This window comes from Haemaphysalis longicornis, unplaced genomic scaffold (assembly GCF_048455015.1).
Source record: "Haemaphysalis longicornis isolate Haplotype H1 unplaced genomic scaffold, Haemaphysalis longicornis Haplotype H1 scaffold_1, whole genome shotgun sequence".
Taxonomy (NCBI): domain Eukaryota; kingdom Metazoa; phylum Arthropoda; class Arachnida; order Ixodida; family Ixodidae; genus Haemaphysalis; species Haemaphysalis longicornis.
This window is the reverse complement of record NW_027526203.1, coordinates 185,551,288-185,577,488: the sequence shown is the minus strand read 5'-3', so window position 1 is coordinate 185,577,488 and position 26,201 is coordinate 185,551,288. Positions and strand designations below refer to the sequence as shown.

General features: G+C 45.6%; 1 protein-coding gene across 1 annotated transcript in view; it reads left to right on the top strand.

Moving 5' to 3' along the window:
- LOC144140056 (solute carrier family 25 member 35-like) overlaps positions 1-24,373 on the top strand; it is a 122,459-nt gene extending 98,086 nt beyond the window's left edge. The window contains exons 3-4 of the mRNA XM_077672261.1: positions 10,032-10,324; positions 17,944-24,373. Of these exons, the coding sequence (XP_077528387.1) occupies positions 10,032-10,324; positions 17,944-18,495 (845 nt within the window). The 3' untranslated portion in view covers positions 18,496-24,373. The remainder of the gene's footprint in view (positions 1-10,031; positions 10,325-17,943) is intronic.
- The last annotated feature ends 1,828 nt before the right edge of the window (positions 24,374-26,201 follow it).

The following is a 26,201-nucleotide window of genomic DNA, read 5'->3' as shown; positions in this document are numbered from 1 at the left end:
TGCTGTTACGGGCGTAGGCGACGGCAGCAGCATACCACCACTGTCATCTCCGAATACGTCTGGCACAAGTGAATTTTATTGTCACCTCGTTTAAACCTGATACTGGCACAGTGAGAGGTGTGTTTTGTTTTGTAGCGCGGACAACGAATGCGGCCTCATTACGAATATATGCGTCGTAGCAAAATATATTTCGGGGATGCGATTACCCAATACCTCATAATAACTTGTGCCCTTTATAAGAATATAAGCCACGCGAAAATGTTAAGTATATTCCAAGGCTCTGCGTCGTGATAGGTGTGCACTCATGCCTTATAGCAAGGACCAAGAAAAGTGAATTAAACCACTGAAAAATTAATGGTCTGCAAGTCCGGAAGAAACAAAATAGCTCGTACAGAAATGAAAAAAAAAAAAAACTCAGTGCAGCTTCTGAAATGCTGTAGAGACGTTCGTATAAACTTAAGCCGGGTAGGACTTACGAGACCAACTAGTGTGCGAAATGCACTGCTATTTCGCGAGACATGGGGAGGAGGAGGGGGACGCTTAGGTCGCTTACGTATTGTGTACGATTGCGGAGCGAAATCAAGGAAAGAACGTTTTAGTAATCACACACACAAGCTACTCGTTCATGTCACTCTAGTTTTTAGACTTCAACTAACAGCGGATCCCTCGGCGAACGCATTTTTCGAGGTATACAAGTTCAAAACTGATAAAAGGTGTGGTTAGAAAAGTGGGATATCTAAAAAGGCCTTCTGATTTCCGTTTGTGCTAGATTCAGCAGGCTCTCTGCGTCATATGACTATGCTTCGAAGAAACGTTTAGTCGCGAATGGGCATTACTGTAGAAGCCCTTCTCCGGCCTGCTCGCGGAGGATATATGTAACATATATGAATGTTTGCGGGCGCTCAGCTCACGACAAGACGCCCCAGCATTATTTTTTTTGTCGTGCGCTGATCCCGGGTATAATTTTGGATTATCCATCGTACGTAATTCGTAGAATGTTCATAAAATTTAAGTCCAGGGTAGTGATAAATATCTGAGGTATGATATTGGCAAGCATAACTGGCGTGCTGCCAGGTATGAGCGCTCCACTAGGTTATATAAGCGCAGAAAACTGATTTACATCGTAGTGTATAGCCATGGCATGACCATCTGGGGAAATTATGCTCACGGAGACACTGTTAGTAAATTTAAGGGCAGTGGAATCACAATCATCTCCATATGCATATCCCTGTTTCGCGACGCCGACCTGTGACGCGCACCTGGCGCTTGTACAGACGAATGTTCCAGACTAAGATCGCGTCACACACACACTCTCGTAAACACACCACATTTGCAAACAGAGTGACTGCTCCACATAAATTTGTATTTCCAACGCCTACAAACGGTAAATCCCCGTCGTGAACGGGCCCAGAAAGCAACGGTGACAGTGGGGAGCGGGCCGGCGACTCCCGCGGCTGCTTTCGAAACGGGCCGCTAGGGGGATTTCAGTGGCGCCCCTACAGGCCGCGCTCGAGGCGTATAGTGCATCACGGCTGCTCAGGTCATGGCTGTACTGTCAGGCCTCAGCATATTCGCCGCGAGCTCGACATGTAGGTGGCGACAGCGTCGCGCTGCTAGTGTGGATGCTCCGCTGAGCGGCCCGTAAGAATGCACACTGTGGGCGCGCTTCGTGCCTTTTTCCCGCCGTATGTGCGCACGAAAGGCGCAAACAAGAGTGATATGCTGTAGTTCGGTTCCTCAACGTTCAATGTATAGCATGGAAGCGGCAGTAACTTTTCATTACTACGCCAAAAAAGCGACGACCCATCGGGAATCTCAGAATGACCGTAATAGTGACAATGAACTTGTACGCCGTGGCTCGTAGCAAGCTCGATCTTTCCAGACTATGGCATTGAGCCTTCAATAAAAGCATAAGCAGAAACAAATCATGAAGCCTCGATGTCTGAAATTCAGTTTACAAAGGCAATCTCAATCGCTTTCACTGGTAGCATGACGCATTCTTGCATTTGTGGGATGTCCGGAAATGGTAACACCACCTACCTGCCCGGGCCGACATTCTTTCTAAGAGCTTACGATATTTTTGTGTGTTCGAAAGGCAACATAAAATTACTGAATTTTGATCAGCGCAAAGATATAAAATTTAGCGACTCTGAAGGGAGGTTTGAAGAATAACGGTGTCGGATCACTTATTTATGGCTTTCGTCGCAAGTGAACTTGCGAATTGAATTGTCAACGCACGCAGTACAAGCAACATCTCATGTTTAGCTAAGTTTTCGCAAAGTGACAAGCAGGTTTACAGTGTGGAAACCAAGCTTCTGGGTGCAAGCTTCTCACAGTGAGCACAAATTTTCTGTTACTGCTGCTCTGACCATTTGTGTTCCTTTTAAAATCGAACAGGTGCCTGCAACAGCGAGATGTGTTTGCATTCTTGCGTATAAGGTTGCTTACGAACCCTGAAGGTGGCAAATGAAAGCTCCATTCGATTCAGAAGGGGTGCACGGCAACGTTGCAGAGAAAGTTCTGTGGTGCCGGTGCAGTGCAGCAGCGTGGTTCCGCGGTGCCGTGCATCACGGCTGCACCGTCAGCAGCGCCCCTGCGTGTTCACAATCGAGCGAGGTGCAGGCATAGTCGTCTGCTAATCATCATCGCCTGTCGTCCTCTACAACTGGATGTTTACGGCCATCTGGGTTGCGTCGTACGCGTCAGCGGCGACGCTAAGTTCGTCCCGCGTATCTTCGAGCTCGACGGACATTTTTACGCGGTCACCGCAACTGCCGGTAGCCGCCTGCCAACCCGCAACGCCCCAACGCTCACGGCACCGAATCGCTGCACCTCCTCCGTAGCAGGTGCAGCGATTCTCTGCACCGCGGCGGCACCGCTGCCGCACCATGAGCAATCGAGCGACGCGGTGCAGGGAACCACTCGTGCAGCGGTGAATCGAGCGCTTTGGTGCAGCGCATCCTGCACCGTTGCAGGCGTTGCAGGGAATCGCGTCTGAATCGAATGGAGCTGCGCTGTTGCAGATGTAGTAAAACGTTTCCTTTTTATTTCTCGTTGCGAATCAGCGCAACGGGTTTCCGGTGACTACTTTGTTTTGTAAACTGAACATCGCCTTTGTCTTGGCATTTAATTCTTGAGGATTGGTTAAAAAATGCAAGGATAAAAGTTTTCTGTGCATTTCGTTTTTTTTTTTTTTTTTTTGGGGGGGGGGGGGGGGGTCTGCCAACGTTGCCAGAGCAGCGAGAAGAGAACGCATGTAACGCGAAAAGCCAAACGTTGGTTATCAGTATTACTTACAATCGAAAGTATACGCTAGGTGTAGTGTTCTGGAGCGGTGAAAAAGCATTACTTCAACACGTATTTTCAAAACTGATTAATCCCCCTTTGGTCCGAGATTGTCCAGGAATTGTGGCTCGCCTTTTTCAAAATTGTATTGAAAGCAAGCATTGTGGGAAAAAAAAAAACACAGGGAGCCATGGCACACACCCCTCACACATGTGGGCAACAACGTGCATTATATTACGCGATTTTTCCTCTTTCTTTAAACTTAGGTCCACCTTAAGAGGGTAAGACGTGACCATATTAGGCATTTAGTTATGCTGAGTGAGACACATTTCTGGACAAGGTGATTCATGTCCGGGTTTGAAAATGTTATGTATGAAAATGACACACGAAATGCCACGCATACTCAGAACCGCTTAATTGTACCGAGAAATCCCCCCTAAATACTCTTGCGCATTCATAGAAACGTATTTTAAATAATACCTAAAATGAGCAGCTCAGTATAAACAACGACTGTCCAAAAATGGTATTTATTTTAGAAAAGGTACGGGAAGAACACGATCACATAGGCGCTTGCGGGTGTAAATTACGTCCCCGGTAATGTATGGGCGATAGCGCACGGGTCGTGGGCAGTGTAATTGTTTTGGTTTGTTTCTTCTTTCTATAAGGAAACAGCGTAATTTTAGAAGTGTGTGGCAAATGCACAGGTATGCACAGGTCTTGTCCCTTCTTACCCGTTTCGCGTACTAAACTTTTATCATTTAAATAAAATCACCACGGCACCTTCAAAAAGCACCCCGACGCTCCCGAAACGGCAGACGGCTGCACTCAACAATAAGAAAAGTGCAATGTGTGGAAGCAATGTTTATAACGCGTTTCACACTCAAGCGGTGACCAGGGCGAAGATGTTTCGTGGAATTAAACCAGCGCATTAACCCGCAACGGCCGCTGATTATTGCGTTTCTAGAGGAAATGCGCAAGCAGAGGTAACTATGTCATTGCTTACTGTCAAACGAGTACACATATTGATTGTTTTGTCGTGTGCAGCACGCGTCTTGCGCCACGCGCAACGTGAACAAGCAGACGACCCGAGAGTGCCATCCACACTAGGAGCGGTTCGTCCCGGGGCCGCCAGGGGCCGACTGTGTTCGCGCTCGGGGCTTCTATAAACTTTCTTTCTTATCTAAAACGTTGGTCAGCAGCGCCAGCAGCGCCCCTGCGTGTTTACAATCGAGCGAGGTGCAGGCATGGGTGCAGGCATAGATCGATCGTCTGCTAATCATCCTCGCCTGTCGTCCTCTACAACTGGATGTTTACGGCCATCTGGGTTGCGTCGTACGCATCAGCGGCGACGCTAAGTTCGTCCCACGCATCTTCGAGCTCGACGGACATTTTCACGCGGTCGCCGCAACTGCATGCCGGTAGCCGCCTGCCAACCCGCAACGCCCCCAACGCTCACGGCACCGAATCGCTGCACCTCCTCCGTAGCAGGTGCAGCAGGTGCAGTTTCATTGAGAAACTCTATGACCGCGGCGGCACCGCTGCCGCACCATGAGCAATCGAGCGACGCGGTGCACGGCACCATTCCTGCAGCGGCGAATCGAGCGCTTTAGTGCAGCGCACCGTTAACGGTGCAGCGCACCGTTAACGGTGCAGCGCACCGTGGCACCGTTAACGGTGCAGGCGTTGCAGGTAATCGCGTCTGTATCGAATGGAGCTGTTCCACCGGGTGGTAGCAGACACTCCTGTTCTGTGAGACATGTGTGAGACACTTGCCATTAATGGCGTCCGCATATGAGTTTGTTTTGTTGTGGGTGGTGGTCAACGTTACTAGAATGGTGTACGCGCGCGGCGCAAGTTTTTAATTGAAACTAAGCGTTCTGAACAGATAGTTGGCGTTATGCTTATTTTATTGTAAAACAAATGTTCAAACCCAGCCCCAATGAGCATAAATTTTGTTGAAGCGAAAGCAATTAAGCCAGACGAATGGTTCTCTGTGGCGAGGACTTATAGTTGCATTCACTTCTATGGCTAACTGATGGGTAATTGGAAGGACGATGCTATATGTACTACGTAGTGAAGTCCCACCGGAAATTGCTATACGCACTACCCATATAGCGCCATCTATGGATGCTGTCAGAAACACTTTTTTTTATGTTTTTTAACGTACGTGGTCTCAAGCGTTCGGCCGGTCGACATGGCTTCTTTTCGTCGCTTTTGACCGATCCATGGATGGATCGATCCTACCAATCTTGTTGCGACAAATCACGGTAATAAAGCGCAAGTCTTGAGTCGTGGGCCGGGCTGATGTACACGATTCGCGCCAGGGCCGTCAAGCTGGCGTGGCAACTTTCCGATCGCGCCGTCAACACACCGCAGTGGTTCGAAGACGGCTTGCCCAATCTGAAGGTAGGTATTTCTGGCCTCGTTGGTTTGTCCCGTAACGCTTGCTTTTACTGATGTTGAAGTACTGAGACCCGCATCGACCACCGAGTTTGTGTTTCCGTCACCAGCCTTTCCAGCCGATGCGCGAGCATGCATGCGTTGTCGCGTGGTTCCTTACAGCCGGCCCGTGCAACTGAACCACAGAACAGGGACTGAACGGTGCGAACGCGTATTGTATGCCTTCAGCGCGTTTCCCCTCGCCTTGTTAAATGTCGTTGCATGCATTGTTACAAGTGGGATGACGCATAAGGACAAGCACTTTTTTAATCAACAATTGTGAAGCTATTAGTAATGATAGATGGGGGGAGTCAGTGCTGATGCTTGGATCCGCTTCCTAGTGCCGAATAGGCATGGAGGCGTATACCTTTCTCAAGGCCAAAACATCGTTCCAAGTTGTAGTGAAAGTTGTGGAACTGACCATGAAGGCACCCGTGCCCTTTTTCTTATCGTTTCTCTTTGAATCAGTCTCGTATTTATGCATTGAGAACCAATTCGGCCAGCGGCACACTTTATTGGTTCCTTATGCATGGGCGTCAGCAGGATTTTATCTTGAGGGGGCCGGCAAATCCAGTTTCACGAAGGAAGAGGCAGAGGGCATGGGGGAAGGTGCAAGTGCTGGGGTAGCTGGGGGGGGGAACATGTATACGTTCCCGTTCTGCAGTATGATTCTAATCTTGTACATTGCTATTTTGAATCAGAAGTGGTTTTCTTTGGGTGGCAATTACTTTTTCCTAAAAAAATGTAGTTCTTACTGTAAACAGCGCCAGGCAGCAAAAAAAGGATATCAGTTCTAACTGCGGAGGAAAAAGGTTCACGTCAATTTATAAGGCTTTGTCAAAGACTACGACAGCTTCTGTATGTGGTATGGTTCCAGTTGGGCTAACAAGTGATTTGCAGAAAAATTGGACACCACTTCACACTGTGTGGTCGCATACAGTTCTGCACCATCTGCCCCAATTTTCTGTGACTGTCGATAAAAACTGGCTGCTTCAAAATAATAATGAAGAAATTTCTTAGCCACATTTACATTCAGGCAAAAAGTATTGTGCAGCCATTTCATGTAATAAGAGTTGGTATGGAAAATCATGCTCAATAGGTTTTTCACGAAAGTTGGTTTCAAGAATTGAAATTGGGCCTGTAGAACAAAAAATAACACAAAAATGAAGAAGGTCCTGGGTTTTGCCATGTATATTTTTTTGCTCTTTTTCTATCATGTATAGAAGGAACACAGCCGTATTGCTAATTATATTGCACCTTTGGTTTTACAGGTCACCCAGAAAGGACAACACCAACTGAAGCTGAGGATATGGTGTAATAAAAATTTACTTTATATTGTAAAACAATGGCAGTGTTGATGTCTTCTTGAAAGTGTAAGAAACAACAGCCTTTCTTGGACCTTCTGCATGGAGACTTATTTTTGGATAACCTGAAAATAATGTGAAATAGTTAACTGGTTTCTTGTCTTTTTTTTTTTTCTTTTAGGGTGGAGGGTGCTTCTATTTTTTTCAGGTTGTTTTGAGTTGACTGTTTTTCACGATTGGTTCAGTTATTTAAGCATTCTGGAGTAGACATATTCTCATTACAACTGAGCAGACGTCGCCTGACGTTTACCATGCTAAGCGTCACACGTGCACCCTGCATGCTCACCATGAGCACGGACGAGTTGCATTGTATGAATGAAGATTGCACAGAATTCTTTTATCAGCATGTAACCACCTAAGAGTCACATACTGGAGCAAAATCATGGGCATCTTATGTGCATAGAAATAATAGCAGTTGCCCTGCCAGTTGGAAAACATACAATTCAAACAACGCAGATGCTAATCAATATAATTCCGTCTGCTTAGAAATGGCCTCTTTCCTGTATTTTCTAGTTTATAGATGTAACATGACGCTTGGCTGCAGCAGCTCCGATAAACTAGAAAGTGTCAACAATAAAGAGATGGGCATTGCTTCCACATAATTTACAGAGATAATTTTTTTTTTTACCATTCGTGATGTGAAATTTCCTAGGCGAGTCTTTGGATCTTGGTAAGAAACTGTTACAATGCACAAAGTAAAACGTGGTGGAGAAATGGCACTGCTAGCATGTGACATAATGTACGTGAAAGAAAAAAGTTCTATACATCTTCCTTTTCCTGTGTCTGCATGTTGAAAGCGCCTTTATTTACCAAAAGAAGGCCGAGTGGGAAGAGGGGTGTGAAGCGTTTAAAGGTCACATTGCAAAGGAATGTTTCCTAAGCGTTTCTTAAACACTACGGATGAGCTGCTTTACATCAGAAGCTTTTCTTACTATCACATTTAGCCCCGGTGACTTTCTTGCACAGCTTAACCGTCATGCGGAAAAGCCAACTTTAACAGCTCGAGGCAAGGTGTACAAACACATATGAGCACAGGTGCATGTTCTCCCGTTTGTACTCAGGAGTTCCTGTAGAACATGCTTTAGTTAACTGCTGCGTAGTCAATCAAAACTGGTGTTTTGTGCGCCGCCGAAACCACAACGCGCTAAGGCACGGGGCAGCGTTGTAGACACGTATCTCACTCAGGGAATAATTAGTGTTGATCGAAACATCGGGTACACGCAGTAATTTTTCGCCTTCATCGTAAATTCAACGCAGCCTTGGCTGCCGAGAATCGAACCCGAGACATTGTACCCCCTGCAGCCATGAGAGACCATGCGAGATCTGAGCAATCTGGCGCCTGATAAATCTTATTAAGAAAGCCGCCGTGGGATATTATTTAGAGAGTTGGCAATACCCAGGAATGAACAGCTTCGGGCTACACATATTTGCTTACACAAAACTCAAAAATAAAATAAACAAAAAATGACGCGGCCGGCCCGACCCAACATACGATATGTTGATCAACACCGTATTAACCGTATTTGTGCACCGGCTGCCCGCGTAATTTCTGTTCCTGCCTCGATTAAAAGCTCAAACACGTCGTAAACGTCCCTGTGGGCAGCCATAATCTATTTCGCGCCCATGACTGCAGCGCAAACTTTGCCGTGACCGAAAAGGTACGTTGCCGTTCGTACGGAGATCGCGTCAGCGCGCCACCAAGCAAGCTCGGAAGTGTTTCTGACAGCTCCTCATAGATGGCGCTATATGGGTAGTGCGTATAGCAATTTCCGGTGGGACTTCACTACGTAGTACATATAGCATCGTCCTAATTGGAAATATTTCGTTGAAGCGGAAATTTTGGTGAAGCGGAGTTCGTTGTAGTGGGGTTCGACTATACTAGCACTCCAGCTATGCAAATAAACAATTATATTGAAACTCAACTATGTGTCCAGCAATGCTTACCTACAACAGCTTCCCATTCAAATTTTGCGCGTGAGTGCAAGCTTCCCTCGATTTTTTTTCCCCGGTCAGCTGTGGCTGACTGCTGTTTTAACACAGGGCACCCAGGAAGCCGTGCACTGACCTGCAAGGCAATTACATCCCATGCTTAATCATAGGAGGCTCAGAGCTACCAGATATTTTTGTCTGAATGGTCCTTAAGGTGGGTGAATCCTCTGAAGCCACTCTTGCGTGGTGGGGGAACTCGTTGCGCGGAACACGAGTGAAAAAAAATATGGTTGAGTGCCATTGCGCAAGCCTCAGAGGAGATGTGCCCCGAGTGTTAAGGGGAAAACGGAAAAAACGAAACATCAAGAAAAAAACAGTGGCTCGTGCTCTTGGCTGCTATGCCACAGCGTTCTTTCTAGGTGCTGGCGCATGCACTTGTGTACGTGTGAGCATGTGTGTGTGCAATTGTGGCTAACACCACACAGCGAATGTTAGTCTAGTGTGGGTGATGGTACATATCCGTGCTTACGCACCTACAAAAAATCTGCTACACATTTTCCTTAATTTTTTTTTTTTCACTTTATGGCTTGACTGGTTAATGAGCTTAGCAGGTTGGACATATGATGTCACTTGTGGTCTCACATCAATCTTTCATTCCTGTTCTCTCTGTTGAGAGATAAATGGGCTTCGGACTGCCCAAATGGTTTTTCAGAACATGAACAAAAGCCGAAAGAGTGACAAAAGCTGTAAACTTTCAGTTGACAATGTGTTTACACCTATAATGTATGTTTTAGGTTTGTCTTTTGCTATCACGCTGTGCTGAACTTGAGAACGGAATATCTGTGTGCCAGCGTGTGTAGAGGTGCAGTATTTGTTTGACATAAATGACAAATACATTAACAATGACGCATTTTAAATAGAAACTTTGGTAAACAAATGCAAGCAGGCTGCATGGAAGGCTAAGCACATTCACTCTACACAGGGAAACAAGTTAAGTATGTGGTTTTTGTGCAGACAAGTCGGTGCGGAAGCGGCCCGTCTACCGGAATGTGCCGCAGGCGCTGTACACGGTGGCCCGCTATGACGGCATCCTGGCCATCTACCGTGGCCTGCTGCCGGGCCTGGGCTACCAGCTGCTGGCCAACGGGCTGCGGCTGGGAATGTTCCAAACAATCGAGGACTTTGGATTTACGCTGGACGAAAACCTCGAGCCGAGCATCCGGCTAAGCGCCATCTCTGGTGGTGTGGCTGGTGCTGTCGGCGCGTTTGTTGGATCTCCGCTTTTCCTCCTCAAGACCCATATGCAGGTTCGCTACTCTGCAATTTATGCTCAGCCGGTACTTATTGAGCTTTTGGCTGCCCAAGGTATATGCGGGATGTGCGTGGGGTAGCAGGCCTATTATAAAAGAGGGCTGTGAACAGCGTAACAATCACAGCTGACATTCCAACTAATCATATATTGCCACCATACCTCTCGTCATGAATATGTACATATATTGGTTTCTTTGGCACTTTTCTCTGGCGTTGAGGTAAAACATGCGGTTGGGCTAGACAAATGCGTAACATGGGTGAATGTGTCAGCCCCTAGTATGAATGTAACGTGAAACGGTGGTGCACAATGTTTTTCTTTTTCGGCAGCACTCCAGAGTCCAGGCTGGACATAGGGCATTGTAAAGGTTTGTGATGCCCATCTTGGTGGTTTAGATAATGCAACAGGTGGAAGAGATATGTGCGAGTATTTGAATTTGTCGAGCTAAATGGGGTAGTCAGAGTTATGGAAGATCTGACAAAACGCCTGAAAGAGCCCACGCTCCCAATACCAGGTGGAGAAATGAGCACCCAAGTTTGAGTTTGTAGTTAACTTGCATCCCAGCAAATGCACTGATAGCATCAACGTGAACATGCCCAAAGCATTTGGATGGCTTGATGCCATCACAGCGGGCCAAATGCTAAGCTTGGTGTCACAAAGGGTGTCAGCGCAGCAGAGTTAGTAACTGACTCTGTTTACCTGATAGGAAAATTTCTGAATTTCTTATGAAGAGATATCATGCCTATGCATCCTTTGTAGATGTCCTCAAACAGTGCTATGTAAAGCTTCTTCGCTCATGATCCCTCGGTGATTTCACTGCAGCGGTGATACCTACTGAGTTAAACTTTTTTCCATAATGTATTAATCTATAAATGTCAAATAAGGAGGCCGATTATATTCTACTTATTTTTCAATTCAATTTTAGGCCATGAATATGATGCATCATTGAGCACCCCCCCCCCCCCCCCCCCCCCAAAGCCAGCTTGGGCTCTTGGTTGTTGAAAATCGAAGGAGTCGGTATATTTATTGATTTTTTTTATTGATTTATTTACTTGTTGTTTGTTTGTTTGTTTGAAGGTATTACAGAGAGGAGTGGTTACAAAACAAAACACAAAAGTTTTGCAAAATGCAGCTGTAAGTATTATCAATGAGAAGTTCGTAATTATGCAATTTTAGCTAGCAACCCGCTGCAGTGGCTCAGTGGCTAGGACGTTGTGCTGCTGAGCACAAGTACACGGGTTCAATTCCCAGCCGCCGCGGCCGCTCTTCTGATGGAGGCGAAAAGCAAAAACGCACGTGTGTTCGAGATTCCGGTGCTTGTTAAAGATCCCCAGGTGGTCAAAATTAATCCGGTACCTTCCACTACGGCACACCTCATCGCCTGTGAAGCATCAGCGCATTAAACTCCACAATCAATCAGCCAATCAATTTTAGCTAACGGAGTTATGAACTGAAAATTAGAACGAGAAAAAAAAGATGAGAAGAAGATGAACAGTATGCAGGAACATCATAATAGAAGGTAGTACAATAATTTGGTGGCTGAAATTGTACATAACTAGCTAGCACACTTTTGAAATGCAGGCGATTTTCAATGATTGCCGCTGATGCGGAAAGGTGGTTTCAACCCCAGAGGTATGTGGTATCAAAGAGTGAGAGAATATATAAGTCCTGCAAAAAGGCAACCCGACCTTATGGGAATGGTCCAAGCGAGATGAGATATAAATAGGAGGAAGAATAAGACCATCCCGTAACGATGGATGATGAAACAGCTTATGAATTAAGGTGAGACAAAACATTTTTATGATGGGATGGAAGTGAAGGCAAGTTAAGGCTGGATTTCATGGCTGTTATGCTTGCTGTGCGGTTTTATATATAATTACAACGTATAAAACGAGCTGAGTTATTCTGTACCATTTCAAGGGAGTGTATTAGGTTGGCATGACTAGGATCTCATACTGCTGCGGCATATTCAAGTTTAGATCATATTATTGTAGTGTAAAAAAGAAGTTTTAAGCAAGAAGGGGCCCTTGAAAAGTTGCGGTAGAGATAACTTAACGTTTGGTTTGCTTTTTTAATTACGTAATTACAGAGAACAGTCCAGGCCAGATCGGTTGTGATATGCGCTCCAAGATATTTATAGTTTGTCACAAATTCAAGAGGTGTGTTTTCAAGGGAGTAAGTTGGGAGTGTGATTTGCTCTCGAAATGTAAGAATTCACATTTCTTATTGTTTAACTCCATTAGCCATGTTTCACACCACATAGAAACAGAGTTAAGATCATGTTAAAGAGAGGTTATATCGTCGTCACAAGTTATCTCTGGGAAGACTATACAGTCATCCACGAACAAATGAATATTAGAGGTAATGCAGGAAGGTAATTAAATCGTTAATGTATGTAAGAAAGAGCAGCGGACGTAGTACAGAGCCTTGTGGTACACTGGAGTGGACAGCACTTGGCTCAGAACTTATTTTGTTAACTGAACCAAATTAAAAGCAATTTGTCAGAGAGCATTTGAACCATGTTAGAAGCTTGTGATCTATATTAAGTTCACTTTTTTTTGTGAAACAGTAATTTGGGACATACATTGTCGAAATATTTGGAAAAATCTATAAATAAGCAATTGGCAGAGCTAGGTTGATCAAGAATAATATTTAATTAATGGGTGAAGGTTACAAGTTGAGTTTCACACGAAAATATTTTCCGAAAGCCTTGTTGGTAACGTGTAAAAAATGATCTGGATTCCAGGAAGCTTGCAAGGTTAGAAAACAAAGTGTGCTCAAATATTTTGCATGGAATGCTAGTAAGCGAGATGGTTCTATAGTTGAATGGGGAATGCTTGTCACTGGACTTGTGAAATGGTACAATTTTGTCAATCTTCCATTCGATTGGCCTTTGTGAAGCGACTGTTGAAAAATTTTAGTGAGAATAATGGATGAATAGGAACAGGTACCTTTCAGAAATTTGGTGGTAATCAGGTCACAGCTGCGAGTGGATGAAAGCTTTAGGGACCTAATTATGTTTTCTACACCAACAAGATCTATCATTATTGATAACATGATTGGGACATTATTAGTGGGACAGAAATTGTGAGTGAAGGAATTGTTGAGTGATAAAGTGCACTTGTCAGGAGCAACGGCGTCTCCAGAGTCATCAGTAAGGGTTATCGTATTATCGCGCTTGGGTTTATGACACACCAAAACTTTTTAGGATCATTAGGTAACATGGATGGTAGAGCGGTGTTGATAAATGTGTGTTTAGCGGATTGAACTGCCTTGCTGTACTCAGTAGACACTAATTTATAAGCATTTCATCGGGCAGCATTGTTGGACCGCTTCGCTGATCTGTGTAAACGCTTCTTTTTGTTGGACAGTAGTTTAATCTGATTATTAAACCACGGAGTGTGCAAGTTTGTAGTGATAGAGCAAATGGGAATGTATTTGTTGGTAAGTTCGTTGACCTTGCTTAAAAACAGATTCCAATTAGTTTGCACGGTGCACTTATCGAAACCCTCCAGAAAAGTGTCAAGAAAACTGCACAGTTCATTGTTAATGCCTTCAAAATTTCCTTCGTTATAATCACAAATTATTTTGGTGCTCTTAACTGGTTTTGGACGTGCCAGCCTAATGTAGAATTACAACAAGGAATGATCAGGTAGTTTTTGTTGGTTGATGGACTACTTGTGTGAAGGAAAATACAGAGTGCAGGTCAACAAATTCTTTGGCTAGTGTTGATGGTGGACGGATGGTAGGTGGCTCGCTAGCCCAATTTATGTTAGGAATGTTAAAGTCTCCCAATTAAAATTATTACCTTCAGGAATTACTTATATGTATGTAATAGCAAGTAGACTAGCAGGGAAAAAATGCTTTTGGCTTTTTGACAACACCCCTTTATGGATTAGAATTAGGTACTATTATGAGCAATATGAAAGGGAACATAGGAATGCGTGGCAAACAGCCTCGCACCGGACTCGGAGTGATATGCGCATTTCACTGTGAAAAACAATGGGGGAAAGGAGGGTGCTGTTCCACTAACTGTTGGCACTCCCATTACACTGGCATTTCTACAAAGCAGCAGCTTAGGGCATTTCGCCAATAATATGGTAACGTTTATCAGCCGATAAGATGGTAATCATCGCAGTGGCGTACACGATTCATTTTCTTTTCTTTCATTAATTCTTTTTCTTCTTCACACAACCACTTACTTGATAGTACCGTATTTATTCGAATGTAAGGCGAGGTTTTTTCCCAAAATCCGTAATCTCAAAGTCATACTCCGACTTATATTCGAAGCTCAGAAATATACCTTTTTTTCTTTTTCGACTCTCCAAACTGCACCCTCGCCTTATAATCGTGACCGCCTTATAATCGAATAAATGCGATACTCTTAGACCAAGCTCGTCTGGTATTTCAAACTTTTGATGTACTATTAAGCCACCGAGGAACAAAGCAAAGGACGAGCGTGAGCTGGGATGATGCTATTGCCTTATTTCTTTAGCTTTTTTTGGTATTCGACAAGTGCCAATAAACTTATTTTCAGCTCACCCTTACAGCTCATTTTTTCCCACTTTAGAAAATGCACCATAAATCAATATCGAAGTAAGAAAGAGTGCTACCTTTTGTAACGATTCGGCGCAAAATGTTACCCAGTGCCGCAATATCTAACAGTGTTACCACTGTCTGCTGGCGATGCGAAGTTCCGCACTTTGCAGATGCACAATGGTAATGTAAACAGTTGTTAGAACAGCGACCTCCTTTCCACTTTGTTTCCGACGACGGCCAGTGCATATCACCCATAGCTTGGTCTGAGAGTGTTTTCTCGGTGTTCCTGTGTTTGCTCATAATAGTACATGCTTTCCCATTCCAGGGGCACCTTTGAAGTCAAAAGGCATTGTTTCACCTTAGCAGTTGGTGTTGTTGTGCCAGTTATTGGAGGACCTTGTGGGGTTCTTTTAATTAGAATTTCTCCAAGGCCATTTCTCAAAGTGCAGTCTGGATGAGCAACCCTCCCCTTGCAGTGTTCAGCTGCAGGGGTTCGTTAGGTCGGTTGAATATGTGTTGAGAATTTTCAGGCAGTTCCGGAGTACATGCTTGTTTATTGAGGGAGCCACTGCTCTGGGGGCTCTAGTGCTTGTCACAGAGCTAGCATAGTGTGTAGTGAGGGAAGTGCGAAATGTTCATGTTTGCATCTTTTATGAGGACTCCCTCATTGTTACTGATAAAGGGGGGGGTCACAAAATTTACTCTTAAGTTTAAATAAACCCAAGAATAGTTGTCCTATGGAAAGTAAAATAATATCTACAATCAGAATTAGAAACTACATAAGTCCCCCAGTTTTCATCATCATAGCCATTGTAATAAACTTTCTGATCTAAGACCCTCCTCCTTCAAAGAATGTGGCTTATCAGTGTGTAGATTTTCTTTGTGGGACGTAGAGACGAAGCAAATTCAGCTTTAGCTGAAAGCGCAAAATCCAAAATTTTGTTCTTAAAATTTGCTATGCAGAGAAAACACCTTGCCCTTAATTAAGGTGTGGCGTAGTATGAAAAGCTACAGGTTAGTTGAAGTCCTTATAATTATCCACCGAAATTTTGTACATGCGGTTGTTTTTCTTGCTGGTCCACCCAGAAGCAGTGTGACAATATGTCAAGAGGTTTGACTGCATAGGGACAACAATTGTGCATTTGTTGTGTGGATCTCAGTAGCCTGTTGTGCTCAGGGGTGAGACAGCTGCGCATATTGCGCCTTTTTGATACAATTCCATTTTCCTGCGCCAAGCTGCTCCAAAAGCATGAAAATTGCGAAAATTGCGCCAAACTGCTCCAGAAGAGCCTGAAAGGCACGGATTTTGATGCTCATGTCAGTTCTGGCGGGGACGAAAGCCTCGCGCATCCTGGTCACCACTTTTATTGTCAGTCAATTGCAAACACCGAAATGGCAGAAATAGAAAGACTGAAATGAAGCAAACGATAGCTTCTAAAACACGATTGGCTTTCCGTCCGGGTTCGCTGAAACGGCCTTCCTGATTGGGAATCGCTGTGGCTACAAACATGGCCACCGCCTGATCCGGCTGCTACTGCATGCCTACTTTCGCGCACAGTGCGCATCGCCGATATTTTCCCTGGTTTATTTTACGCATTCAGCTGGGTTCCAGTCTATTAATTCTATCAGTTGTGGCTCTGAACAGTGACGTTAACCCGGGGTTATGGTTTGAGATTGATGCGAGATTACAAGGAGTTGCGCGGCTCGAAAAAAAGTTCATTGAAATGTGGGGCCTAAGACTTCCGCGTGGCTTGTCCTGGAGTGCGAAACGCGGTGCGTGCATCTATAATCGGGTTCGTGAAGTGAACTTTTTTGGCTCACTGTGGTGTTATAAAATGCTGAAGTGTTGCTGTGCTTGGAAGCGTGATTGCGAGCCTCGGGGGTGGAACGGTCGACACGAAAGTTGCGGGCTGTGCTGCGGCGCCGCGACCTGTTCAGGCAGCGCCCAATGGCTGCAGGACTGCATAGTTGCCATAGCACGCGACTAATAACACTTGATGTATGCGAAGTGAAATTTAATGCCAAAATCTAGGTGGCTAAACAGTAACGTTACTCAAAAGACCATGGGGTGAACGTGCGCCCCACGGACTACAACGGGTAGGCTGGTTGGGCTATGCGACCGTTAGCTCGAAGTTGCTCAACTGCTGCCGTGACTAGACTCGTTCGTACAACGCAGCCTTGGATTACAAAAATATTAATTTTAGCATTGAAACGGTAAAAAAACACGCCACTATTGCAGATCCCTTAAATTTGATAATGTTAACGGCAGTTTTGTTGTCAGTGTTGCATACAGCCGCAACACAATATCACTAGTTAGGAAGAAGGTAGTGAGTTAGAACTTTGTGATACTCTTAAAAAATTATTTCACGTAAGGCTGTTTCAGTGTTCTGTGTATTCAAAACTGATTGGAATGTGTACTTGACCCTTCAAATTGCTAAAATTATGATTTTTTAAGCTCACAAGACGATGTAATAAATGTCCCTAAATGCTCCAAATCAAGATTCTTCTGCTCCAAAATGGAAATTTTGCTGCTCCGAAAACTGCTCCCAAATCTCTTTGGGCTGTCTCACCCCTGTGTGCTGTTTCTTAAGTGTCCCAGATATGGCAACCTGCCAACCCTGTGCCCGAAGGTGCTGGTCTAGGTTTTTTGCTGAGGCATTGAACTGAGAAAATAACGCTCAGACGAGTAGGAGTAGAAGTGGAATACCTGTGTGACACATATTCCTGCTAGTAGCGCAGACGTTTCCTGCTTGCTTTGTCCTTGCTCTCTTTGCTTCTCGAGTTTATGGTAATTAGATGACACTCAGGTTCTCTCGGCCTTTGGTTACATCTCGGTTGGTTGAATTGACTGCCTTGTTCTTGCACAATATATGTTTTTGTTTTAACTTCTGTGGAAACAGCTACTATACCTCCCCCCCTCCCCCCTTCTTGGTTCAGTGCTTCCAAAAAAAGAGGTTTTCCTCCCATTAGAACTGTCGTGTTAGTGCTGCCAGGATTGGCCACTCAGGTTTTGTTTTTGTGCCACATGCCCATCCATATAGCATAAACTCATCACCGGCTGCGCTTTACTACTTGCAGGTGCATTGTGCCACAGCATCCATCTCTGTCGGCTACCAGCACGGGTACAGGACAGCGAGGGCTGCCTTCATGCACATATATCGGACGCAGGGTCTGTGGAATGGTCTGTGGCGTGCCACGTCCTCCAACATCCTTCGCATCTCTACCGGCTCGGCTCTCCAGCTGTCCACTTTTATCGGCTTCAAGACACTGCTCAACACTGCCGTGGAAGGCCGCGAGCGCTACTTCTTCATCAATACCGTGCTTGCAGCGATCATCTCAGGCCTCGTGTCGGCGCCTTTCATCGCAGTTGTGGATGTGCTTCGGGCACGCATGTACGCGCAGCCCTCGAACGCGCAAGGTGAGGGCCTCTACTACCGCAGCATATGGGACTGCGTGCGCAAGATTAAGCGCACTGAGGGCATGCGTGGCCTTGCCAAAGGTGCGGGCGGGGCCTTCCTCTACACACTTACTACGTCCTCCATCACCCTCATCTCATGGGATGAGCTTAAGAATGTGCGAAAGGAGCGTAGGCACTCCAGGGACTACTACATCGACTTCGGCTACCAGTGATGGTGACGTGTTTTATCCCCTCAACAAGTGCGGCAAATGCAGTCGTAAGCATTTAGCTAAGCACAATCTGGTACAAGGTGAATGCTATTCGGCTTAGGCGTGGTATACTGCTCAGCACAATTGTGCGACCTGTAAGATTCAACAGCGACCAGGAGGCTTTTTAGGAATTTTGCACTAAAATTCGTGCACTGCGACTGCAACATTGCAAATGTGAAGGGTAAAAAGAAGATAACACAGGCCATCATGTCAGTTTTTGCGAGACTGATTATGGCTGGCAGAACATAGCGTTAATCGATTTACTGCTTCCCCATGCTACTTCTACACTTTCCTGATTGTCTTTTCTAATCATGCAGTGTAAACTTACCGTTTTAATTTGTACTTTCACGGTATCTGGAAAGGCACACCAGGGCCCACACTTAAAAAACTGTTTGCACATAAAATATTGGGAGTGCAGCTTCTGACTGAATAACACCCACGCACAGTTTATTTCTCGCAAAACACAAGATCACGCCAATGCGCCAGCTTATCACATGTTCTTTACGTGCAAACATCTTTGCGAATCTGAGACAAAATGTCTATTTCCCATCTGTTTTAATACGGGGGAAATTCCAGTTGTGAGCCATTGGACCGCCACCACTGCACTGCTTTGTGTTACATTTCTGATGCCTTTTCTCAGCCAATCAGGGCTCGCTCAAAGTGGACACTTTAAAACAGACATGAAATGGACAGAACTCATAATTCCGCCACTGGGCCCATACTTATTGAAGCAGTGACACAGTTACCACTGTAGCCTGTAGCCAACCTGGTGGCCAAAAAAAATGCAATTACCTGCAAAACTTTTTTTTCTTTCCTCGTAGAATACGAGGAGACTGTCCTAGCTAGTTCCTCCCACTGTAGTCATGAGTATATATTTTTAACCCATTTCCCGGGCTTGGCGTCGGGAGCAGTTGTGTCCTGAAGACCTTTCCGCTGCTTGATCAGCCGTGTTTAGTGTTTTGTTTTTTAATTGTTGTTAGAACTGCGAATGAATTCTCTTGAAATCTGCACGAAGTGGCTCAGTGTGCGTATTGCGAACTGCCTGTGCAAAGGACCTTCGTGGAACACAACAAAGCCTTGGGCAATGATACAATTCAGCCCAGGTAACGAACATTGTGGAACCACCAGCATGCAGCCACATGTGTCAGGTGTGCAAAATAGTTTGATCAGTGCAATGTCGAGGTGAGCCCATTCTTTGCGGTTTTTTTCTTGCATTTGACATACCCACGTTCGACGCTATTTTACTGCTGTTAACTTTATGTGCGTTTAAGAACAGCCAATTACGTAGCAGACAGTTTCCAGGTGATCTTATCATTGACATTTATAAACACAACTGTTGGATGGAAAGGCAGGGTGCTGCATGGGCCAGAATCACATGAAAGGATGGTAATGAAAAGGAGTTAACAGGTGCCACCATGTTTCTCTCCGCCCACTGCTGGGGTAAGCCCCACTCGAGTTGCACTGCCGTCTGAGGAATCGCTATCTAGTGCATGCTGGCCAGCGTGCGTGATGCTGTCTGTTGTCCCTGTGCAATGGCACATGGCAGCCACCGTGCCAGTAGTGTGGTGGTTATTTTTACTAATGAGTGACCCAGCAGGCCGCACCTTGTGTGTTTCCTCCTAGGGCCTGTGCTGTGGTTTATTCCACAGCGTTGCTTTCACGTTTTTTTGTGTGTTAAAATAACTTAGAAATTGTGAAGAATGCAGGGTTGTTGGATTGCTGGGTTGTTGTTGGAGCGTTGTAGGATTGTTGGGTTGTTGGATTGCCATTTAATGGCTGTGTGCTGCAAAGTATTTTTTATAAACATTTTTTATGAGCGGCCAAATAGTAAAAAAAATGTTGCTTCTTACTCAGTCTGACCTGCAGCAAATGGCGACGATTAAAAAATGATAACTGTGCTAGAACTGCAATAACTGCACACAATCATGGTAGGCTACGCTGACACTACCATGCTCGTCTCAAAGTGGCTTCTTTGGTCTACATTGCATATTACATGGCACTTCATGCCAGAGCATAAAGGCTTCTTTGGGAACAACTCTGTTATGCAATAGCCATTAACGCCTGCCGCATGCTTGAAATAATAGATTTTTTAGCATGGGTAACTACTAACTAATAATGGTAAAACTGGCCTTGTTCAATGACACTTCCCTTTTTTGTAGTTTTTGCAGATGCTCTTGGTTGTGCTTTGCAAAAATCAATCTGTTCTGCACCGAACCAAGTGAAAAAGTCGGTAGCGCTAGTTGTTTATGCGACTTTGGGTGCGATAGACAAGTGGTTGGTAATGGGAGCAGCTGAGGGGCCTGCTTTGTGCCAGAACACGCTAATCATGTCACTGCTGCAAGCCTGCATGCCTTGGCTAATGGCAGATCTGGCTTTCAGCACCAGAATTTCAGTACCGAAATGTAGGGTCTCCCTGCTGGTGCCGTGAATCCAAATCTATGGGAATGCGCCGACATTGAGGACAGCTAGGTGGTGTGGATGGGACACAAGGAAAATGATAGCAGTGCTTCGAAAGGGGACGGCTTACTGTGGCTGATGTTTTCCTTGCGTTATCTGCTGTGATTATAGAACAATAAAAGCGCTTTTGGAGCATTATGGGAGAGTAATCATAACGGTCGGGTGCATTGTGGAATCTGTCTTAAAATGTGTTTTTTAATTATGTGAAATATTGCATGATGGCATAGAAAGGAGGTTAGGGGAAATTATTAGGAATTCTATGAGGAAATGTTACTCAGGCTGTCATTGGAGCCCCCATTACAGCCCTGTCGCTCAGGTTCTCGTTACAGCCACAACTCACCCATTGATGCGGTTGAAATGTGATGTCCTGCAGATATATTATTGGTCAAATGTGATGTCTTGCAGATACTGCACCAGCTAGGCTAGCCTATGGGTATCCCCTCCACTAGCACTCCTCTAGTCACTTGGTAGAAGCTCAACAACGAGTCGCAGCATGTGCTTGCTCACTTAGATGGAGAGAGCTGAGGGTGTTCCCATAGTAACCAGCTACTCTTGTGTCAGGGCACTCTTGACCCTTTTACATGACCGAAGTAGGTCAGTTGCGTTGCACATTTAGTAATACCATTCATAATAATGCCATTTGTAATACCATTAAATCATTTAAATGTACTTTAAGAAAAATGTCACATCATTCAATAATGCAATATGTGCAAATTCTTTTCAGTAGCGAACAGTTGGCGGTATCAGGCCAAGTGCTCCCCTCAATTTTTTCTCCCGTTGTGTCCTTGCATTTCAGATCTCACTTTATAAATCCCTCTTAAAATGTGCAAGATCATACACATTTCAATGCAAATGCGGTTGGGTGCATGCAACTTTTTCTGAACTGCTCGTGCCGGCGGCGCCTCCTTTGCTTACAAAAGTGCCGTGTGTGTAGAGGCTGAAATGATGAGGGTGTGGTACACTTTTTGAGTGAAGTCAAACCAAGTAAAAACATGGATGGTTTTAAAATGAAGCCTGGTATTCAGATTTATTAAAGCATTCTGATTTCTGTTGAAATTGGGGTTTTTATAGGTTAAACATGCAGATTCTGAGTGCGTAGCTGCTCATTCATTATCATAGTAGTTCTCTTTTTTTTCTTTCTCCTTTATGGTGCACTTTTTTCACGACCTTAAACCACAATGTCTAAGCGAACAACTTTCTTACTTGTTCCCAGAATATGCTTTTATAGCCTGCATGGACCCTTCCATTCATGTGCTTCATTGCACAATTTGTATTCGCCCTAGCTGGACCTTTCTTACTCCTGTATGTTAATCTCACAGCCAAAAAAGCATTCCGGTACAAAAACATACAATTTGGTGGCATGTGGACATCATTTGCGAAAGGCAACACTAACTTTTTGGACAACGGGGAAGGAGAGCCAGCTGTCTGGGAATAACTAGCCAATCTACTGACCCACGCAGAACCATCGCCTCCTTTAATTACTACTACAATGCCTTGCGGCGTCACCCCAAAGCGTGCCCGCCTTGCCCTCTCCCACTGCGTCTGAATTCCGCGTAGTGGCGCCACCTACCGGTCCTCCCGCTACCAATCCTCTCCCGCTAGGTCGCATGGTAGCAGACTATCCGCGGGCAAACCGTGCACTGAGCGTTCCCGCTTTTTACCACCATACCTGTCGTTAAAGCCGAGTAAGTAATAACTGCCCGCTTTAAGCGACGATGTTTTGCTCGTGAAATAAGTGTACGTTCACAGCCGAGGAATGCGATGTTGCTGCGTTCCATTCTGTACATCAAGCGTGCGGAAGAAGGAGCCCAGTGTCTCCTACCATGAGTTCCCAGTGGACGAAGCCCTGAAAACCCAGTGGTTAAAGAACATTTCTAGAAAGAACTGTGAACCCAACTCAATGTCCAACTGCTCAGTGGTCTGCAGTTTTCACTTTCGGCCGGAAGACTTTTGGACTGACATGAAAAGGCGTAGGTTGAAGCAAAATGCGGTGCCTAGTGTTGTTCCGCACTACCCTAAGTACATGAAGCCAGCACCGAAAAGAGAAGCAAGAAGCGATGCCAGCATCAAAAAAAGAAAGCGGGAACCCTCACCGGCAAGATCGACCAGTGCTGCACACAAAGCAGCATCCACGTTTGTTTTACCAGCGGCGACTTCACGAGATGCTGCCACGGTCGCAGCATGTTCAACTCAAGGCCAAGTCTCAGAGATGGACGGAATCGATATTTTTGGCCAACGCACGTCTTCAAGCGACTGCCAAGAATACGAAACGGACATGGATGAGGCAGAAACGATGGCAGCAACGCCTCGCCCTGCGTGTGCCCGACAGACCATTGGCACGCAAGCAGAAGCTTGTACGGTACACCTCGGCAGCTTACTTGGAAAAGAAAAAATGGACAGATAAACAAAGAGCATGGAAGGCATGCAATGAGAGGTTGCAAAAAACTGTTGATGCCTACAAAAAGGAGCTTGCTCGGCTGAAAGAAGATAATAACGGGGTCAAGTTCCTAAGCATTGCGAATGACGCGCACCAGGGAAATGCAAAAGCAAGGTTCATCATGGATCAGGTGGTCAGCTACGAGGCAAAAAGCTGGCATGGAGCGAAATTACTGTCAGACATTGCATCATTCTCAGAAACCTTTCAACAAAATCCTATGAATACATCAGAACTGAAAACTTGCTCGGCCTTCTATGTCACACCACATTGCAAAAGTATTTGGGAAGCACTTCAGGAGAAACTGGTTTCAGTGATCTGGGGCGGTATTCTCGTAACTGTCCCTTTTGAAAACGTCCCTTTTGCGTCCCTTTCATCGTGACGTACTTCCGGTTAAGCAGTGGACGTAGGCAGCATGAAGAAAAGTTGACAGTAGGTTTGCCGCGCTCGGGTTACGTCACTTCCGGTTGTTTGCTTTTAGCCAATCAGGGCTCGCCAAAAGGGACACTTTTGAAAGGGACGCAAAAGGGACAAAACTCGAGAATACCGCCCCTGGTGAAGCAAAGGTTGAATACCGAGCTGGAGTGACTCCAAACGCAGCAGGCAAAGGTCTGCAGCCTTGTTGTGGATGAGATGTGGATTAAGCAAAGTCTTGAGTACCACAAACAAAGAGACATGTTTCTTGGAGACGTCGACGTGAGCAAGGATCTTGACCACCTTTTATCCACATCAGATAAAAGTGAACTCGCCAACTCACTTCTCTGCTTTCTGCTCTGTGGGTTGCACACCAAATTTAAGATTCCAGTGAGATATTTTTTTACGAAAGGCTGCACGGGCGAACTGCTCGCAGAAAACATCAGACATGTCATCAAAATAACCGAGGAACTATGATTTCAAATTGTGCAGCTGGTTACGGACAATCACAGAACTAATGTTGCAGCGATGGAAATATTGTCGGGAGGGCAGCTGCAAACTCAAGTAACCCATCCGGCCGACCAATCTAGGCAACTGCTCCAATTGCTTTTGACCAGAGTCACATTATCAAGAATATCCGATCACAGTTTTTATCCAAAGACTTCGGACAAAACCTAGAAATATCATCGACGTATGTAAAGGACCTCTACGAGCTGCAGCGGGGAAGCAGTGTGAAGCCTGTCTGGTTCCTCACCAGAGACACCTTTACCTATCGAACCTCGAAAAGATGGGAGCCAAGACTGCACTACAAGTGTTTTTGCCAGCTGTAACCGCTGCCTTGAGTTTCATGAAAGACCAGGCAGGACCCACTTGTGACGCAAAGTTTGCAGGAGTCGGCCCAACAGTCGAGTTCATGAGCAACATGCACAAGTTGTTTGTGCTTATGGATGTGAGCAATTGCCAACAGCACATCCACCAAAACAACCCAGACACCAAGGAATTTTCTGACCCTGACGATCCACGACTTTACTGGCTTGAACTTAGTCCAGAGTTTGACGGAATACCGTCTGGTCAGGTAAAAGCATGGTTGTGACGATGAAACGTAGGTCACTGACCAAGTCAAAGAAGCGGTTTGACGTTTCGGTACCCCTACGGGTACCTTGATCACAATGAGCACGTGCGTGGAAAACGAAGTTATATATTGGGCATGAGGCCTCGCAATGAGGTGGCATAGATACGGTGCAGATTGCCGTCTGTTCTGTTGATAGTGTCGGCCGTCGTCTGAATGATGAGGGATTCGAGCAGCAATCGGGAAGACAGATTGCGCTCGGTTGTCAGAACTTTCGCCTCGTGCCAGGCGACCACGTGTCCCGTTTTCTCACAGTGCTCCGCCAGTGCGCTTGTTCTTGCATGGCCCTTGTTTACGTCGTTCCGGTGCTGCGTTAATCTTCTGTGAAGATTGCCCATTTCGCCAATGTACACTGATTTGCAATCGGCGCACGGAATCTTGTAAACAACACCTGGAAACTTGGAGCGTGAGAGGGGGTCTTTTACGTTGACGAGGTCAGAACGCAGTTTGCTAGTTGGCACGTGCGCGATGTGCACACCGCGTTTCTTGAAAATGCGTGCGAGAGCTTCATTGATATGTAGGACGTAGGGAACCGCAGCACGCTTTGGCGCACTTCTTGTGGACGCTTCTGCTTGCTCACCTTGATGCATAGTCGCGTTCGTCGCCCTCTTTGCCTCTTTTCGGATAAAGTGCTTTGGGTAGCCATTCCGTTGCAGGTCTCTTTCGATCTTCTAGCGCTTCATTTCTTCTTTCATGCTTTCCGGTTCAGAGCACGTCCGTTTTGCTCTGTTCACAAGTGACGTCACCACTGAACGTTTATGGGACATGGGGTGCACCGAATGGAAGCTCAGGTACCTTCCGGAGTGCGTAGGTTTCCTGTATACGCTGAATGATAGTCCACTCGGGGAGCGTTTTACGAGCGTGTCCAGAAAAGGAATAAAGCCATTGGATTCCTCTTCCACAGTAAAGTTGATTGAAGCCTCTGTATCATTCAGATGCTGTAGGAAGCGTCGAACATGCTGCTTGTCCATGACGCAGAAGCAATCGTCGACGTACCGTACGAAGAGCTTCGGCTGTGGTTGGAATGATTCCAATGCTCTTTCCTCAATCGCTTCCATCGTCAAATTTGCGGTTGTGACTGAGATCGATGCCCCCATGGCCGTCCCAAACGTCTGCTTGTAGATGTCGCTGTTATACGTAAAATACGTATTGCTTAGGCAAAAATGGAGGAGCTTGCAAAGCTCGGCGGCATCAAACGGAGTGCGGTCCGGAAGCCTTTCGTCCAATTCCAAACGT